At 37.0% G+C, this 19,312-nt stretch overlaps 1 protein-coding gene across 5 annotated transcripts in view; it reads right to left on the bottom strand.

Annotated features, from left to right (window-relative positions):
- Positions 1-19,034, bottom strand: part of LOC308702510 (uncharacterized protein) — a 207,501-nt gene extending 188,467 nt beyond the window's left edge. For 3 of the 5 annotated variants that reach the window (XM_081385421.1, XM_081385422.1, XM_081385425.1), the window contains exons 1-4: positions 18,924-19,034; positions 14,906-15,229; positions 13,298-13,537; positions 9,761-10,081 (exon numbers count right to left, since the gene is read on the bottom strand). In XM_081385421.1, coding sequence (XP_081241547.1) covers positions 9,761-10,081; positions 13,298-13,537; positions 14,906-15,229; positions 18,924-18,969 — 931 coding nt within the window. In that variant the 5' untranslated portion in view covers positions 18,970-19,034. The remainder of the gene's footprint in view (positions 1-9,760; positions 10,082-13,297; positions 13,538-14,905; positions 15,230-18,923) is intronic. The other 2 variants (XM_081385423.1, XM_081385424.1) reach the window with 2 other exon arrangements.
- Positions 19,035-19,312: the final 278 nt, after the last annotated feature.

Here is a 19,312-nt window from a genome sequence, read left to right as displayed (position 1 = left end):
TGCCCTTAGACGGAGACTTACCTGACACTAGATCTATTGCACAGTCATAGGGACGATGCGGAGGGAGAGAAGCAGCCCGAGACTTACTGAACACTTCCTTCAGGTCCAGATACTCCGCAGGCACGTTTGATACATCCGCCGCCTTCTCCTGTAACACAGAAACAGACACAGATGGACAGGCAGAAACAAGACAGGACTCATGACAGGACACGCTCCACATAGAAATAGTGTTGGAGCCCCAATCCACACGAGGATTGTGTCTGACGAGCCAAGGGTGACCCAACACCACCGGGGCGACAGGAGAGTCCATAAGGAGGAAGGGAATAGTCTCAACGTGGTTGCCAGAGGTGATGAGGGTTATGGGACCAGTGGAGAGAGAGATGTTGGGGAGCTGTTGACCATTTAGAGCACTGACCGAAATCTGATGGGGAAGAGACAAGATGGGAAGGTGTAACTTGTGAGCTAACTGAATGTCCATGAAGTTCCCCTCGGCCCCGGAGTCCAAAAGTGCCTGGCAAGTGTGCGTGCTGTTGGCCCATCTCAGCCTTACCGGCAGGAGAGTGGATGGTGAGGACTTCCCGGCGGAGATCCCACCCGATAGTAGCCTCAACTTTACTATCGGGCTTGCTCTTTTACCGGGCAAGAGTGTAAGAAGTGTCCATGGCCGCCGCAGTAAAGGCAGAGTCCCTGGGATCTCCGCCTTTCTCTCTCCTGCCGGGAAAGCCGGGCTCTCCCTACCTGCATGGGCTCGGGATCGTTGGTGGGTCCGACCGTGCTCTCCTCCAGACTGCCCCTCGGCTCGACTCCGCCATGGATGCGGCGGGGAGGGAGGTGTTGGTCCAGCTGGTTGATGCGGGCATCCACCCGCAGAGCCAGGTCGATGAGCCCGTTGAGCCGAGGAGGCAGGTCCAGCAGGTAGATCTCGCGTTGAACACGGTCGGACAGCCCATGCAGGAACATATCCCACTGTGCCTCCTCGTTCCACTTGCACTCCGCCGCCAGGGTCCGAAACTCAATCGAGTAATCCGCCACCGAAGAGCTTCCCTGTTTCAGGTCGGCTAGTCTTCTGGCCGCCTCCCGGCCGGCCACCGCGCGGTCGAAGACCCTCTTCATCTCTGTGGAGAGTGCGTGGAACGAGGCGCAGCATTGGTCCTGGTTCTCCCACACCGCTGTTCCCCACAACGCTGCTCTCCCCCTCAGCAACGTAAGGACGAAGGCCACCTTGGAATTCTCAGTCTCAAACGTCTTCGGCTGTAGAGCAAAATGCATAGAACACTTTGTGAGAAACGCTCTGCAAAAGTTTGGCTCACCAGCATAGCTCTCAGGAACAGGTAGTCGTGGTTCTGGACGATCTCTGACGTCTGGCACGACGGGGGGAACAGGCGGTGTGGGCGGCACAGTGGGAGGGCTCAGCAGTTGGATTTGCTGAGTGAGCCCGGACACCTGTGTCACGAGCGCTTGAACCGCGCGTCCGGTGTTAGAAATACTCTCCTGTTGCTGATCCATCCTGGCGATACTGTGGTCCACAAAATCCTTGAAGGACTCCGCGCTCGCTGCTTCCATGGTGGTCAGATCGTTCTGTAACGACAAACTGATAGGAAACAAGTGCGAGTGCACAATAAGTTTATTTTGTAATAAACACTCAGGGTAAATGACAGATACAGTATTCTTCTTGATGAGATCGTCAGTGCACAGCCAACAGGAGATCGCCAGGAACAAAGCAAACAGGAGATCGCCAGGAACACAGCAAACAGGAGAGCGTGACACAGGGGCTGAGACAGGCGATCCTCAGTGAGTGGGTGAGTGAAGAATCCGTAGTGAGATCGACCGTGAAGAATCCGTGGTGACATCGACAATGAAGAATCCGTGGTGAGATCGACAATGAAGAATCCGTGGTGAGATCGACAATGAAGAATCCGTGGTGAGATCAGCAGTGAGGAATCCAATCCAGCACAGAGCAGGCGAAACACGAGGAAAACAAACAGGAGCAGGCACGCAGACGGGGATTCATCAACAACGATCTGACAAACATGGGACGAAAGACAGGGCATTAAATAGGCTGTGATAATTACAATCAGCTGTCGCAGATCAGGATGATAGGGAGATCAGTGACAACGCCCACATGAAACAATGAATGAACTGAGACACACCCACACACTCACACACACACACGTAAACACACAGACTAGAATGAGACAGCGGATCTACCAACCGTGACATAATATTACTGTATGAATAATAATAATGCATGGCCTGTTTATTTCTGTATATGCCACTATAAACTTGAGATCTCTTTACTGTTATACAGTCCTCTTGTAATATTAATCTGCACTGTGTATTTCCACAGAAGATTTCTGAACTCTTCAGTGTCTGAACTGAATATATATTTCTCTGTCTGCACAGGAACATCAGAAGATCAGCTGCGTTTTGGTGGTTTTTAGTGGATGTATGAAGTCAGTTCTCCTTAAGCTCACACACGTGTCCAGCGGAGACACAAACACACACAATACTGACTTCATATTCAACACCAGATCTATTGTTTTAGTATTTCAAACTGTACAAGCTGATTTCTGTCAAATGTTTTGATTATAAAGTGTGTTTGGGCATCTCAACTTTTATGGCCTGCTGTATTTTGTCTTGTGGATCTCCATCGGCAGCAATTCTCCTGACTGGAGCGATATCATGAGATGTGTTCATCACTCATCACTCATCACTGCTGCTATAAAACACACAGCGCTCTTCTCCGCTCTCTGCTGACTACATTAATGACACCTTAAAAGTCACAAATGAACCTGAATTTTAAGCTCACTACAAACATGCTATTTGTGGAATGAATATTGTTCATTTAGACGAACAGCTGTATTCAGGGCCGAGGAGATGAGATGATCCATAATAACTGAGCAGAGCATAACTAATAATCCACTTTACTGTATATTGCAAGCAAGCAGAATGGCAAAACTAGATACGTCTTATTTTATTTAACAAACTGGTCATAAGCTAATGTAATCATGTGGCATGCCTGTGAATGTGTCCTCAACCTTCTCATACAAACACACATGGACCTCAACATTTAAAACAAACCCTCAACAACTATGAAAACAAAATGAAAGCAATACAAAATGAGCTCTGAAAAATCAAGTGACAACAAACACAACAACAAAAGCATAAATAAAAGCAGATAATAGATTTCATGATCTAACATAATCTAGCATCTTTACCAGTGGCCAGATTTATCTTTAAGATGAAATTTGAGGGTCTTCTTTTAAATAAGCAAATGCTTGTGTAAAAATCTGATTTGGTGTGACAATTTTCCTGTATTTCAAGTTTTATATCTTGCACAGACTTTATTTAGGGATCTTATCAAACATCCACTGTATCTGATCATCTCTCTGTATTTCATTATCAGAGTGAAGAGTGACAGGTTCTCCCTCTTTCACTGACACAAACTGGATTGGACTCATTTCTGAAGAAAATACAGAAACAGTTTCTCAGAGATTTAACTTTTTTAATGCTGTCAGTATTTTCAGAACATATGTAACTGAGTTTTGTCAGCTAAAACATGGACTTTCAGTATCACTCCAGTAGCAGAAATGTTTGGTCAAAAAATGCACATTTTCTACAAACAAAAATGTAATAATAACGTCAAGTAATATCAAGTCTAAAATGCCACAATTAATCAATCAATAAATATTTGAGACCATAATTACAGTTGCCACAAATAATTTATTATTATTAAATATTATTAATCAATCGATAAATAATCACAGAATTGTTCATTGTGCACAGGTAAGTTAACCTGCAGTGAGTAAAAGCTTAAGTCATTGTTAAGCCCTAGAGGCAAAAGAACTCAAATATTTCTTATAAATATATTTCTTACAAACATCATGTATTTTTGAGCATAAATAGGCATAAATATAGTTTTATATGGTTACTTCATTGGACCTGAACAAAATAAAAAGTATTAACATTGTTTTTAAAAATGACCTTGACACACACTCATAATGGTCTACAGGTGTATGACATGCCCCCACGGAAGAAAATTTTGAAAAATAACCCCTGAAATGATGACTTCTGGTGAATATTGTGGAAACTATTGATATTTAGATAAATATATTTCATACATTAAAGTATTATAATATGCCTACAACTTATTAGGCCTATATATTTTAGAATAGCAAAGTAGGCCTAATCAATATACAAGACTGAACCAGATGTGAAATATAAAGGCTATCATGGTCATTTTGCCAACAATGAACCATGGATTTGTTTAGTTTATAATACGTTTTATTTTTAACTTAAACAAATACAAAATATATCATTCAAAACTCATCGGCTTAGACTGCATTTGAAGAAAAATAAACACAACAGTTTTCTGTAGCCTTGTGTGAACTTATGCAATAGAATTAGACTTCTAGAATGTTCTTTCCAGTGCAAAAAAAAAATAGTATTTTTAATTTAATTAGACAACATTTTAAGGAAGTGTAGTGCAAATATCTTTATATAATTATACTTCCATTATAGTTTACTTTCTTTCCAGTGCAAAAAAATAATACATAAAAAACAGCTAATAAAGAAAATATAAAATATTGCACTCAAATACTGCATTCAAGCAACACAACATGTATGTATATTTTTGTGCTCTTTTCTTTTTCGCCGGCTGCTCGGAGGTAGTCATTTTTACATTTCCCGCTGTTGTCACTTGTCGTCATTGTTGCTACGATACGTGACTCACAATGACTGAAACGACCAATTAAAAAGGCATTCTCTGATGATGTTCCAAGATGTTAAAAACGCTACGCTGATCATAGACAAACAGGGGGACAAATTAATATCTACCGCACCGTCTGTTTTTTTTTTGTTTGTTTGTTTTTTTCTTATCATAGCCTAGGCTACAGCTGTCTTCGTTCATAGTCTGATGTGTCTGTCATGGATTTGCACTGAATTGATTCTCAAAAATATGGAACAAAGTGCGTTCCGTATCAGTTCAATACGGAACAAGACTTTTATGTGTCAAATACGGGACGATTCCGTATTATACGGAACGGTTGGCAACCCTAGCCAATATCCACTTTAACACCAATAATCCAAACCAAAACTGTCAAAATTCATTAAAAAAAATTCAAATGGTTCTTATTACAAACATATTTTTTCTTATTATATTTTATAATCAATAAATATTTGATATATATTGGCTGAATTAATAAAATGGATAGGTAGTTGAACAGTGCACCAGTAAAGAAAAGCAAATTTAATTGTTAAATAAATTAATGTCACTGCTTCTTTATTACAATTGTTTCTTTCTTTTTCTTTATTACAATTTAAGCTCAAATTAATGTCCAGTGTTAACAACAGCAAAATCCTTTGTAAGGATTGAAAAAAGAAAAAGAAAAAAAAGTGCATTTGAAGGTACAGATGGTTTGATTTGTTGTATGTTACTCTTGTCAAACCTTATCCAGAGGATTGAGGATTGGTTCAAACAGAGAGCGTCTGATGCAGGACAAAGAATCTAGAGAGCAAAGCTTCCATCAGCTGAACACTATAAAGTTTGCAGTGTTGGGAAAGTTCACTTTCTACATGAACTATTTCAAAGTTCAGTTCACAAATTTTAAAATGAACTAGTTCAGTTCATAGTTCATACTTCAAAATTTTGAACTAAGTTCACAGCTCCAAAAATTAACTAGTTCATAGTTCTTTTTTCCATTATGTTGCTACGAGCTATTATTTTTCAAAATGATTGCCACAGCCCATACAGAACCACAGACAGCAATTATTAAAAACGTGCTGCTTGAATTGTCTTTTTTAATGAGGAATTATTTTTCCTTTCAAAGTTTGCACAGAAATGTAAGATTTTCCCCATCCTCACCGACCATGTCATAAAACTCGTTTAAATGATCATACGACGCCTCCTTGCTGCTTTGTCGCCTACATGCTGCTTTTTGTTTTTATTACGCATGCGGCGGTGCGACACTGGTGGTTGGTGTTGCCAGATTGGGTGTTTTTTCCTGTTTACGGTGCGTGTTTTAGCCGGATTTTTGTCTGGAAGGCTCTATAGAAATCTGGCACCCTATTGAATGAAGTTAAACTGAGAGAGAGTGCCGTTCACAGACACCAGAATGAACGAGTTCACAGTAATGTTCATCAGGCATTATTACGGTACGTTCAGTTCACGTTCGCCCAAAATATGAACGAGTTCATGAACTATCGTTCAATGAACGCGTTCAGGCACAACAGTGAATGTTTGTTTCAGGCCCTTCAAAGCAACCATTTATAAGCAACTCAAGGGCCTTTATACTGTAAGGGCCACCCACTGGCCCAGCAATGGCATCCAATGGAGTGGCTGAAGGTTTCCTGTACTTTCTGTCATAACTGTGAACTATTGTGTAACTATGCAAATTAAGTGAATTCCAATTAAATTACTATCTGAATCCAATTTATAAAGACTTTGACTTTAGGTTAAAAAGCCAATATATTATTTTCCATTTATATAGTAATTTATCTCAATGTTGGATTTTCCTAGTTAATTCATTCGGATTCCAATATCGCTTAGAGAGTCATACATGCAAACTCTGTACGTGAATCTCATAGTCACAAACTTGCCAGTCTTTAACAGGAATAATATTCTTTTACTGCTGGTTTAGGCCTTTAGGTCAAACGGTCAAGTTTAATAGACTTATTTGTATAATTGAATCTGTATAATTAAAAAGTATTGAATGTGTACTTCCCAATACAAGCCTTAGACTATATGAAGAATAATATTCGGAGTGTTGCATGTAAAATATTTGGATAATATTGTACAAGGAGAATGTAATGGGAGGTTTTGCGAATGTCAAACAAGCGTAAAATATAAAACTAACTTGACCACACTCTTTACATTGCTATGAACCCCCGAGTGCACGGAAATGCAGATTAACGCCAAAAAAAGACTTTAGAAAGATGGCAGCATTATCTCTGTGTAAAAATAAAATAGGTCTATTAGTAAAATCTGTTGACTTTCACAGTCTTTGCTGCATTATAGGCCAATGGTGACCGCTCAAAAATAGGAAAAAGCACTTGTGTTTTTTACCTGAAGTTTGCGTGCCTGTAACTCAAGAAGTATTAAAGATATCTTAATATCCTTTTAGATTCTGGTTCTTAAACTTTTCTGTTAGTATCTTCATTTTTAAGGCCCAACGTGGTTCATTTCCAGAGATATGGGGATATCAATGTGGCTCCATGAGAAAATTCGTAAATTGTACATGTTTTCAGTGTCAAAAACAAAATGAGGGTCACTTTTCATAAAGCTGATACTTTTTTCTTTTAAAGAGGAATATCTAAAAAACTAATAATACTGAAACTGTCTGATTGATTACCAAATGAAGAGAGCTATGGCATGGAAAATAATAAATTCATCAAACAGGAATGCAGCTCTATTGGTGGAGAAATAGTTTTGGATGACGTTTGGTCAATGATTAAAATGATGAGTGGGAAAACAAAATCTGTTAAAATCCCAGATATTTTAGGTAAGAAGTTTTGCATTTTAAATTAAATACATAAACATTGAAAAGAGGATAAGAAACTTTTCTGATGTATTAAAGAAAAAGGATAAAGACATTAGTGTGAATGTGTCTGATCTATAACACACACTATAAACATCAACACTATATAACCTGAGTGAAGATCTGATACTGTAATGATAAAGACAGACATTAGTGTGAATGTGTCTGATCTATAACTGCAATTACTTCTGTAAATGAAAAAAGCAAAGGGTGGTAACAGTCAAAAATGCATCACCTACAGCATGAAACACTGTAGCGAAACTACCCTATATTTATTGGTAATAGTAATCTGATTCAGAGAGAATCATAAATGCCAACATAAAAAAAAAAACACTGAAGCTTTTCTGTGACAGATTCTGTTCTCACTGAAATATGTAAACCCTGTTTCTCTAATGACAAATATTTGAAACACTAATCTAAATTTCCAAGAGACAATATGTGAAATAATGTAAATTTCCTCTACAAATTTCTAATTTCTTGCAAACAATTTCTTGTTTAACATGCTTTGTTTGTCAGATGTCCTTCATCAGTTAGACGTACAGTGAGGAAAATAAGTATTTGAACACCCTGCTATTTTGCAAGTTCTCCCACTTGGAAATCATGGAGGGGTCTGAAATTGTCATTGTAGGTGCATGTCCACTGTGAGAGACATAATCTAAAAAAAAAAATCCAGAAATCACAATGTATGATTTTTTAACTATTTATTTGTATGATACAGCTGCAAATAAGTATTTGAACACCTGAGAAAATCAATGATAATATTTGGTACAGTAGCCTTTGTTTGCAATTACAGAGGTCAAACGTTTCCTGTAGTTTTTCACCAGGTTTGCACACACTGCAGGAGGGATTTTGGCCCACTCCTCCACACAGATCTTCTCTAGATCAGTCAGGTTTCTGGGCTGTCGCTGAGAAACACGGAGTTTGAGCTCCCTCCAAAGATTCTCTATTGGGTTTAGGTCTGGAGACTGGCTAGGCCACGCCAGAACCTTGATATGCTTCTTACAGAGCCACTCCTTGGTTATCCTGGCTGTGTGCTTCGGGTCATTGTCATGTTGGAAGACCCAGCCTCGACCCATCTTCAATGCTCTAACTGAGGGAAGGAGGTTGTTCCCCAAAATCTCGCAATACATGGCCCCGGTCATCCTCTCCTTAATACAGTGCAGTCGCCCTGTCCCATGTGCAGAAAAACACCCCCAAAGCATGATGCTACCACCCCCATGCTTCACAGTAGGGATGGTGTTCTTGGGATGGTACTCATCATTCTTCTTCCTCCAAACACGTTTAGTGGAATTATGACCAAAAAGTTCTATTTTGGTCTCATCTGACCACATGACTTTCTCCCATGACTCTTCTGGATCATCCAAATGGTCATTGGCAAACTTAAGACGGGCCTTGACATGTGCTGGTTTAAGCAGGGGAACCTTCCGTGCCATGCATGATTTCAAACCATGACGTCTTAGTGTATTACCAACAGTAACCTTGGAAACGGTGGTCCCAGCTCTTTTCAGGTCATTGACCAGCTCCTCCCGTGTAGTTCTGGGCTGATTTCTCACCTTTCTTAGGATCATTGAGACCCCACGAGGTGAGATCTTGCATGGAGCCCCAGTCCGAGGGAGATTGACAGTCATGTTTAGCTTCTTCCACTTTCTAATGATTGCTCCAACAGTGGACCTTTTTTCACCAAGCTGCTTGGCAATTTCCCCGTAGCCCTTTCCAGCCTTGTGGAGGTGTACAATTTTGTCTCTAGTGTCTTTGGACAGCTCTTTGGTCTTGGCCATGTTAGTAGTTGGATTCTTACTGATTGTATGGGGTGGACAGGTGTCTTTATGCAGCTAACGACCTCAAACAGGTGCATCTAATTTAGGATAATAAATGGAGTGGAGGTGGACATTTTAAAGGCAGACTAACAGGTCTTTGAGGGTCAGAATTCTAGCTGATAGACAGGTGTTCAAATACTTATTTGCAGCTGTATCATACAAATAAATAGTTAAAAAAAAATCATATATTGTGATTTCTGGATTTTTTTTTTTAGAATATGTCTCTCACAGTGGACATGCACCTACGATGACAATTTCAGACCCCTCCATGATTTCCAAGTGGGAGAACTTGCAAAATAGCAGGGTGTTCAAATACTTATTTTCCTCACTGTATATATATATATTGATTTGATATCTAAATTGTTCACAGAGCACAGATGTACATACTGAAAGATCTGATCTACTCACCACTGACAGTAACACTGATGTTCCTCTGAACGGTGTGTGAGCTGCTGATCATGTTCAGATGATAATCTTCAGAGTCTGTCATTCTGGAGTTGCTGATGATGAGAGATACCGTTGTTTGACCTCGCTTCAGTCTGCCTTTGAATCTCTCATCACTGGTGTCATGTGTTAAGAACTCATCGGTCCCTTTATTAAATTCAGCAATGAGATGGTCTTTAAACTTCCACATTATCAGATCATATCCCTTTCCTCCAATAAGACCAGTGTCTAGAGGAATAGATTCTCCCTCCTTCACTGATACTGTCTTCATTTCACCTGTCACAGCTACAAACACATAAAGAACATATGATTACACATATGAATAATACTTTTTTAATCACACAGTTAAGTGTTCTGCGGTTGATCTACTGAAAATGAGCAAATTAAAGAACACAGCTCATTTCCATAATGACAACACAATCTACCAAGAGCAGCACAAATTCACATAGAGTCAAAAACAAGAGAGATCTTCTAAAAACAGGAGCAGCAAATTAAAAATAACATGGCACAGCAAACAATAAGTTTGGATAACGTCTTCCTCTGTCATTCCAAATAAACGGACACAAGTGGAGAAAATTCTCTCCTCCTCTCTCAAGCTCTCTGTTCTCCACAGCGCCTCTAGCAGCAAATATTACAGCATGTCAAGTGCAGAACTGGTTAAAGCAGGGATGCCCAGTCCTGTTCCTGGAGATCTTCCTGCAGTGTTCAGCTCCAACCCTGATCAAAAACACCTGAAGCGGTTCATGAAGATCTTCAGGAGTACTTGATCATTACAGTGGGTACGTCTCCAGGAACAGGATTGGGCGGCCCTGTGTTAAGACATGCTTTTTGGGCATTAAATAATAGCCAGTAATTTGATTGCCTCAAAACTTTATAAATAACATTGAATGATTTATTCAAATACTCTCCTGACATACATTTTACAACTGAAAGGAACTCCTACAACTGCATATGCAATAAGGTCAGCTGAAAAACATAACTGACCAACTGACATTTTAAATGAACAAATTATGAATTATGTGACAATTATCTGATATGGGTGCACTGCACCAGCAAAATCTGGCCAAAAGTGTGCAGTGAGAGCTTGCCTTAAGATGTTTCCTGTCATAAGTGAAAAAACGTATGGTGATTATGATTATGCAAGAGCTTTTTTTAAATGTTTATCAGATATCTGTAACAACAGGTTATTTTTCCAGACGAAGCGCTGTTTAACAGACATCTTGGAGACACACTCTCTTTGCCCTCTCTGCTTCTGCAAGTGTAAAGATGTGTGTGATGAATTCTGGTTAAGCACTGCAGATCCTATTGTTTGTTCTAAACTCTTGCAAAAGCTGATCTGTATTTGAGTTTCATTTTCTTAAATCAATTTTGACATTTTGTACATTTTAATTAAAACAAACCCATGAATGCACCCAGTCCCAACATGATATTTTGCATATGTATTAGTATAATATTGTTGCTTAAAAAGGTCTTTAATAGCATCAAATGTTAAAAACTGTGCAGAAACCTTAAAAAATACTAATTATACAGAAGTAGACGTGACAGTTACATCACTGCAGTTGCGCATGTACTATGGTGGCAGAAAAACTGTAGTAAGTGTAGGAAAATGGGTACAAAATTATATGTGTCAAATTTGAATGTCTTGAGCTTTTCTTGCGTATAGATGCAGTGTTTTCCACAAGGAATATGAAGATGTCCGGCCACTGTAATTTTGGCAATTTACAGTAGTTCAATCCTTGACCAATAGACCTGACAGAGAGTACGGGTCAGAAAACCTCACACCATTGTTAAGGGGAGATTATTGCTAGCCTAATTAGTGTAAGTGAACCTGTCTTCTGCTGGAAAAACATTAATATAATTGCAGAAGGCAACCGGATGATCCATGTTGTAAATATTGAGGCTCACATGATCTGACTGCTATGGAAGCTTGTTCCTGCCAGAGTATAAAAAATATAAATAAAGAAAACAAATTTTGACTGACAATTTTTTCTGGCAATTGTGAGTGTCACCAGGTAGGCTCCGCCCACAAAACACACCTCTGTTTACAAACACCAAAATGCTCTATTGAGCCACATTATTACAATATAAGAACAGTGTTAGAATTATCGGAGACATTTTTATATTAAAAGAATAATAATTTTAATGTATTAATTCCAAGGATTGGCACCTAATAAACAACTGGAACTCCATAACAGCAAATTTGTAAAGGTACACTATGTAACCGTAACGTTTAGCGTTCTAGCGGTTAAAAACAAAACTGCAAGCGGCTTTTGGAAGAACATTGTAGCCAAATTTCTACTGTCCTCCGCATGACATCAGATGATGACGTCACAGGGCTAAATTAATTTATTGTTTGTGATTCCCTTTCATTTTTATTTATTTAAATTATTTTTATGTAGATATTGCAGCATTGTTTGTTAAATGTCTTGAGAACATACTAGATGCATATTTTTGAAATTCAATTAAATAAAACAACGAATTAAATAAATAATTCAAAAGCTTACACTGTTTGCTCTACAAAGCTTTTTGTAACCAATCTTTCCAACCCAATTTACAGCCGGACAACATCGAACACTGAAGAAAACATAAGAAAACTGATCAGAGGCTGATCATGTACAGTAAGTGCAATAGGCTGTTTTATGTGTAAATGGACTGCATGTGGAAAAAGTCTTATAGGAATTTCACTCTGCGTGAAATAGTGAAAAGTAAGTTTAACTGAAATGAATACTCTGTGTCATTTCAATCATTTATGATTTAATTTTTATTGTAATGCATGTTAATTAATTTGGATTATGTTTTATACATACGGTTGTACATGTCAATGTGTGAGCTAAAATAAATGGATGGCATACTCGCTTCAAGAAAGGGAAACCTGTGTCCCAAAGCTAAAGGATTCAATGAGTTTACTATACAATACATTGTAACATTAATTCCCTGTGCAATTTATTTTAAACCAATATAATCTCAATATAATCCCATTGGCAAATAATGTTGCTTATTTCTTTACTCAGATTATTCTCATCTCTGCTGTCTGTACATCACCTCTTGCTATAGAATATCAAAAGTAATATCCATTTTATAATAGTTAACAGTAAACCTGCCCACATTACACTGCCCTCCTCAGCTCCGCTGTTTGGTCCTTTGGTCATGTGTTTTCTATGGGGTACAAAGTTCCTCCTCCTCCAGGGGCTTCATGGCTCAGAAAGACCAATTACATTGAGCAACATTCAAATATGAGAATGATATTAGTCTTACTGGAGATATGTGTACACGTACACCAAAAGAATAGAACTGGCACCTGCGCCTAAACAAATGGAAATCTGCCCCGGAAAATAATTAAATAAAAGGACTTGCCCATCTTTAACATTAAAATATAATTAATTTAGTGTGAACTTCAGTGTTAATTTGAGCATTAATTGTTCACTAGTGATCACAGAATCTAAATATGATAATTATAGAATCTAACAGAATACAAATTTATAGAAAGTTTGAGCTACTCACCACTAATATTAATATGTAATTTCCTGTGTAAGATCATACTGGCAGTGTTGATCTCCAATTCATAATATCCAGACTGATCTCTTCGGATGTTTCTGATGGTGATTTCTCCCGTGTCCTCAGGGCCTTTTAAGTCTTGATCTCCAAACTTCCACAGTATCTCATCATCTCTCTGTATATCAGTAACACCAGTGTGTAGAGTGACAGTATCTCCCTCAGTCACTGATAGTGATTTCACAGCATCTGTGACAGTAACAAACGCATGAGGAGAAGAAACAGAATCAGATTAAAACAGATCAAGCTAATAATGCTACAGGTCTAGAAGGCAGAGATGCTGAACATCTTTGACTCAGATTCTTTAGATTTGCTGCTCTTGCTTTTCTTTTTCTCTCTCTTTTTGTTGAATGTTGAATTGACATCTGAACCTCTGCCTATCTAAGGGTTGTTGACCTTTATTGTTATTTTTTTAGTTATGAAGTTTGCTAACTCTTTAGTAATTGCAGTTTAGGCTCACCTGTAATTGTTTTGTTTTTGCATATATTTATACTCTTTGCTTTCCTTTTTTCCCTCTGGCCTTTGAAACTGTTTGTATCTTTCTGAATGACTCCTTATATTGATCTTAAACTTGGATCATGACACTGGAAATAAACGATGTGTTTTATGATGTAAAATGCATGAAAACTATTTCTGAATCTGCTCTATATTTCTAGTTCACTAATCAAATATGAGTAGTGACAGAACTTTTTACAGAATGACCTGAATGTGCAGATCCTGGTGTCAATGAACATGTTTGGATCTTTGCTTAGTGAGCTGTGAAAGGAAGAAACTATTTGTAAATGTTTTAATTGTTTTGATGATATGGTTTAATGTTATGGTGATTTTCTTTCTATTTTTTTTTTTTTTTTTGATAATGTTGTGCTGCTCATCTTGGCCAGGTCCCTTCTGTAAAAGAGATCCTTAATCTCAGAAAGTTTTATCTGGTTAAAAAAGGGCAATAATAAAAAATAAAAGTAAATGAGTGTCATTGATCATGTGACTTTACAGACGGCTGAAGCTCAACATGTTCTTAAGATCGTCTCAGATCAAATCTATTCATTGTGGAGCTTCATCCATCATCACTCTTAATGAATGTGTCTCATAAAACACTGCATTAAATATTAATAAGCAGTGTCTACCTATAACAATAACTCTAATCTGTGTGAGCTTTGTTGTTTACCATCCCTTCATACCATGTGGATACAGGAAGATTAAATAAATGAATAAAAGAAAGTAATGTAAAAGAGAGACATGATCAGATTAAACAAAACAACATTTAACACAATACAACTGTATGGTCATTTATATGCCTCTTGTTTCTTCTTTTTAAAGTTGTGAAAATAACTCTGGATTCCTCTTTGCTGTAAATCTCTGAAGAATCAATATTTCCTTTACACATATTTCATTTTTTACACATTATTATCTTAACTTACACTCATAGCTGCTTTAATTCACTAAAACAACAACAGGTTTTGAAGAATAAACCTCTGATTATTCCACATCATCTAAACTGTTCTCAGAAAATTAATCTAGATTTCAATCCAGTTCTCAGATTGAAAGACTTGAGTTACTCACCGCGGACAGTAACATTGACATTTTGGTCTGGTGTCTCAGTTCTGCTCTTGATCTTTAGTTTATAGAGTCCAGTATGTTCAGTTCTGATGTTTGTGATGGTCAGAGATCCAGTCTGATGATCCAGCTTCAGACAGCCTTTGAATCTCCCATTATCACCCTCAGATGTATTGAAGTTTCCAGCTGCTTTTTTAATTTGAGCTATGATTAATTCACCAAACTTCCACAGAGCTGAATCATCTTCTCCTTCTGGTATTTTAGTTTGAGGTTTTAGAGTGACAGAATCTCCCTCCATCACTGACACTGTCACATCAACACCAAACACACCTGGTAGGGAAAACATAAATTAAAGATGTTAATTCTTGATCGATCCTGGCATTTTTTGCAGTGAATTTGAGTTAGAGTGAATTTACCCTGTTATACAGTGTGTTTTCATTATTGTACTGAAGTGCTCTCTGTGTGACTGAAACAGAGAGATGGAGAATCCAGAACTGAGTCTGTATCACTGCTGTGTGACTCTGCTGTTATTTAGTTTACTAGATATAGTTTGAAACTGTCTTTCACAGACTCTGAACATGCTTTTAAAAGTTAATTTCCCCAAGACCCATTTCAAATAACTATTTACCATAAAACACACTTTACATTTTATACACTAGTCTCCTAAGGATATTGTTTTAAATGTAGCCTACATCCATTTCACACTTACATCAGTGTCTCCTGATAATTATCCTGACGTGACTTGTGATTTCAACATAAGACATAAATGTAAAAAGTATGTGACTGAATGTGGAAGATCACATGCAACACTCAAACAAAACACAAAAACACACGCAACATAAATAAGTAAAATTAAAAGTGCAGCCTGGAAGAACTGGATTAAACCAAAATAAATTGTTATTGTTAAAATATTAAATGTTCCTTATACTGGAATGGCATTAGTCAGATAATATATACCCATAAAGGATGTTTTAAAATTCCACATAGCTAGGGGAGACCAGAGAGTGTGTTGCACTCAAAAAAATAATCTGTTGAATGAACTTAATTAAATTAAGGAAAGGTTTTCCACGAAATTGAATTACATTTTTCCAACAAAATCGAATTAGTTTGAAATAATTTGTTGTAATCTTGTTGTATGAATTTAAATTAATTTAGTCATTCCTGCTAGATAAAGTTTTGTCAGGTTAACTACATTTAGTTTTTGTCCTGCTTTAAATCACCAACATTATAATTTTAGTTCATTTGACTCTACGGTCACTTCTAATGATAGACACTACTAGTGTTCAATTGAATTAAAACCATTTTTTACATAGTAATATAATATTACTTGTGCAGGTCTGCGAGTGAGGTTTACACATAGTGTATACTGAGTGCCCACAGCCTGAACACAAAGTTTAATGCACATATAGCGTAATACTGAGCCCACAGCCTAAACACAGTCGCCACTCTTCTGCATAATGGTAACCAGAAAATTAAAAAAACATTACAGAAAGTCCTCTAAGTTTCTAACATAACTGAACATTAAACACTAACATTAACTAACAACATCTTTCCATTTACTGAAAAACACATAAAATAACACTTTTTCCCTAAATTGACCCTCTTAATGCAGTCCCTTGCAAAGCATGCTGGGAACTACAGATCCACTGCCCAGTTAGATGTCAACAACAATGATTCATGTAGTTTTCACACAAACGAATTAGGTTGATTGAACACAATTAAATTAAGTTGTGACAATATTAAACAATCGTGTTACTTTTGCTTATTTTAATTAATTATTTTAACAAGAGGCCAAAATTCATTTTTTGAGTGACATCCGATTAAGACGAACGAAAAATATTCATGTTGACTCAATAAAAAAAATTTGGTAAACCAAATTTTTTAAAAATTACATTGATTACATTTAATGAAATTAAGCTGGAATCATTTCTATGAAGGGTTGTGTCGTATATGCTCATTTTAATTAATGAAATTGAACAAAGAGCTAAAATCATTTTTTTGAGTGTGTGATTTGTGGTGAGTTCAAACACTATCAGTTTAACTTAGAAATGAAGAACAGGAGTTTAATCACAGTCATGCATGAACACCAGCATCCTCAGATGACAGTAGAAGTTGTGAGTCACAAAAAATATAGAATTTACAGAACAAAAGTAAAAGTAAAATTTCAGGAATTTGGCTCAAAAATAGATTTACAAATGTTTTGCGAGCGAAAACATTTGCAAAATATTTAGGCTCATTTTATCTCCCATCTCATATTTTTTTCCATCACAGTCTATTTCTTCTATATATATATATATATAATTTTTTTTTTAATTAAAATGTTTACCATTTTTTTACATTTTTTAATCAAAATATTTTATATGAAATAAAGGTGGGGTTTTACTGCATAATATTTCTGAAAGTAAAACTTATTACAATAATTCAAACCAAACCCACCTACTGTTTCAGAAACAGACTGTAACAACAGCGCACGTTACTTTAGAGGCAAATAGTGATAATAAAGATGAGCTTGATAAAGAGATTTCTGGTGTAGACTATAGGGGGAGAGCGAGGCACAAACTAACGCAGGGCTAGTTGTAACACAGTTGTTTTAAATACTTCCACACATGCTAACATGACGGAACTTAGTGTATTTACTAGTTGCCATATCAACACTCTATAGAGAAAAAAATTACGCCAAAATTCTGAAATCTTTGGAAGACATCACTGAACATTTGTTAATACATAGCAAAAGTATATTTCTTAGGCTATTTGTTAATTTTTCATCTATATTTTTTTGTGTTTATTTAAAATTAGACAAATCTGATATTATTTGAATCTCCAATATGTTATTTAACAGTTGATATGGTTCTTTAATGCTGATCTAACCAGCAGAAGACACTAGCAGGTTTAAATCCCAGTTGTGCAGCTGGGGCATGTTGTCACACTGCGTTACATTGTGCCCCTATTATAACTATGATTCTATTATATACATTTATGAATTCTGTTTAGAAACCATGAGAAAAAGGTGAATAAGACTGACTGTCAATGTTCAGAAAATATTAATTATTATTATGTTTTGAACTATGTTGTATAGGTGTGTTTTCTGTGTTCGTTGTCAAACTTTTTAAATGGATTCATTATTAAAAAATGCCAATATTTTGTATGAAAAAGTTAATAATTATATTTTATTGAGAAAATAATTCAGTTTGTCTTGTTTTAAGCTGTCACGTGGTCATGTTACAATGTACCCCACCTATGGGGCATGTTGTCACATTTCACTGCCATTCTTTCAGGGTAGGCTATGGCCACCAAGAAAAGAAAAAAAAAAACATTGTATTAATTAAAAAAAAACACACACACAATTGTACTAGACGTGTGGAATTAATGTGGGAAAAAAATAAATACTCTGAACCCTAAGTAGATTTAAACAAACTGAGAGAAAGTCAAAAAGCGTTACGTTGTGGCTCGCTCTCCTAGTGACACTGAATACCGCAAATTAAGACGTTTTTTAAGTAATCCATATTAATATATGTTTCAGGGATATCTGACTGAATAAATAAGAAGTTATTAATGTGCATCTGCTGATGGTCGATTCTGAGCCGCACCCATAACCGACCGACAGGAAAGAGAGAGACACTTTTAAGAGATTTACTTGAGATCTGTATTTTGTATTCCGCCAAAACAGTAGCCAACATACGCTTATTGTTATTATTATTATTCACAAATAAATAGGCTACATAAATAAAAAAAAGTGTTGTGCAGAAAATTACAGGTCGTCAGCGCTCTCTAGTGTTCACTACCAAACACGCATGCACGAACAACTTACCCCCCAAAATACCTTTATAATTGCGTTGTCACTTTCACATTATGATTTTTCACAACGTCTATTTGTAGAAAAGTTATAGCAGTTTGTTAAAAAACAATGGTGATACAAGCAAATTAGATGACAAGAGCAAGTGCGCATTTTCTGTTTACGGTTTAGCCTATATTGAAAGCGATTGAAACCGAAAGTGTTAAATTAATGGAAATGGACGTGACTCACCGTCCACGAGCAATAAAGCCCCAAAAAGGAAGAACATATTCCTCATACTGATGTCGCTGCCGACCGCATCCAAACTGAATGATAGATGTGATGCAGGATGATGGACTCGCAGCAAACCGACCAGGTCACGTGATTTCTACGAGTTACATCATCACACTATTTCAAAGCGGTCCAAACTGTCTTTTATCCTAAGGAAAAGAAAGAAAGAAAGAAAGAAAGAAAGAAAGAAAGAAAGAAAGAAAGAAAGAAAGAAAGAAAGAAAGAAAGAAAGAAAGCCCCCTCTGCTTTGGTGAGCGTTACTGCAGAGGTCAACATCAGTACGTCACTGATGATATGGTATGTCTAAATGCATGAAACGCTATGAAAATGTAAAAAATAAGACATAACAA

This window comes from Scardinius erythrophthalmus (assembly GCF_964197995.2).
Source record: "Scardinius erythrophthalmus genome assembly, chromosome: 14".
Classification (NCBI taxonomy): Eukaryota; Metazoa; Chordata; class Actinopteri; order Cypriniformes; family Leuciscidae; genus Scardinius; species Scardinius erythrophthalmus.
This window is presented reverse-complemented; position numbering and strand designations above follow the sequence as displayed.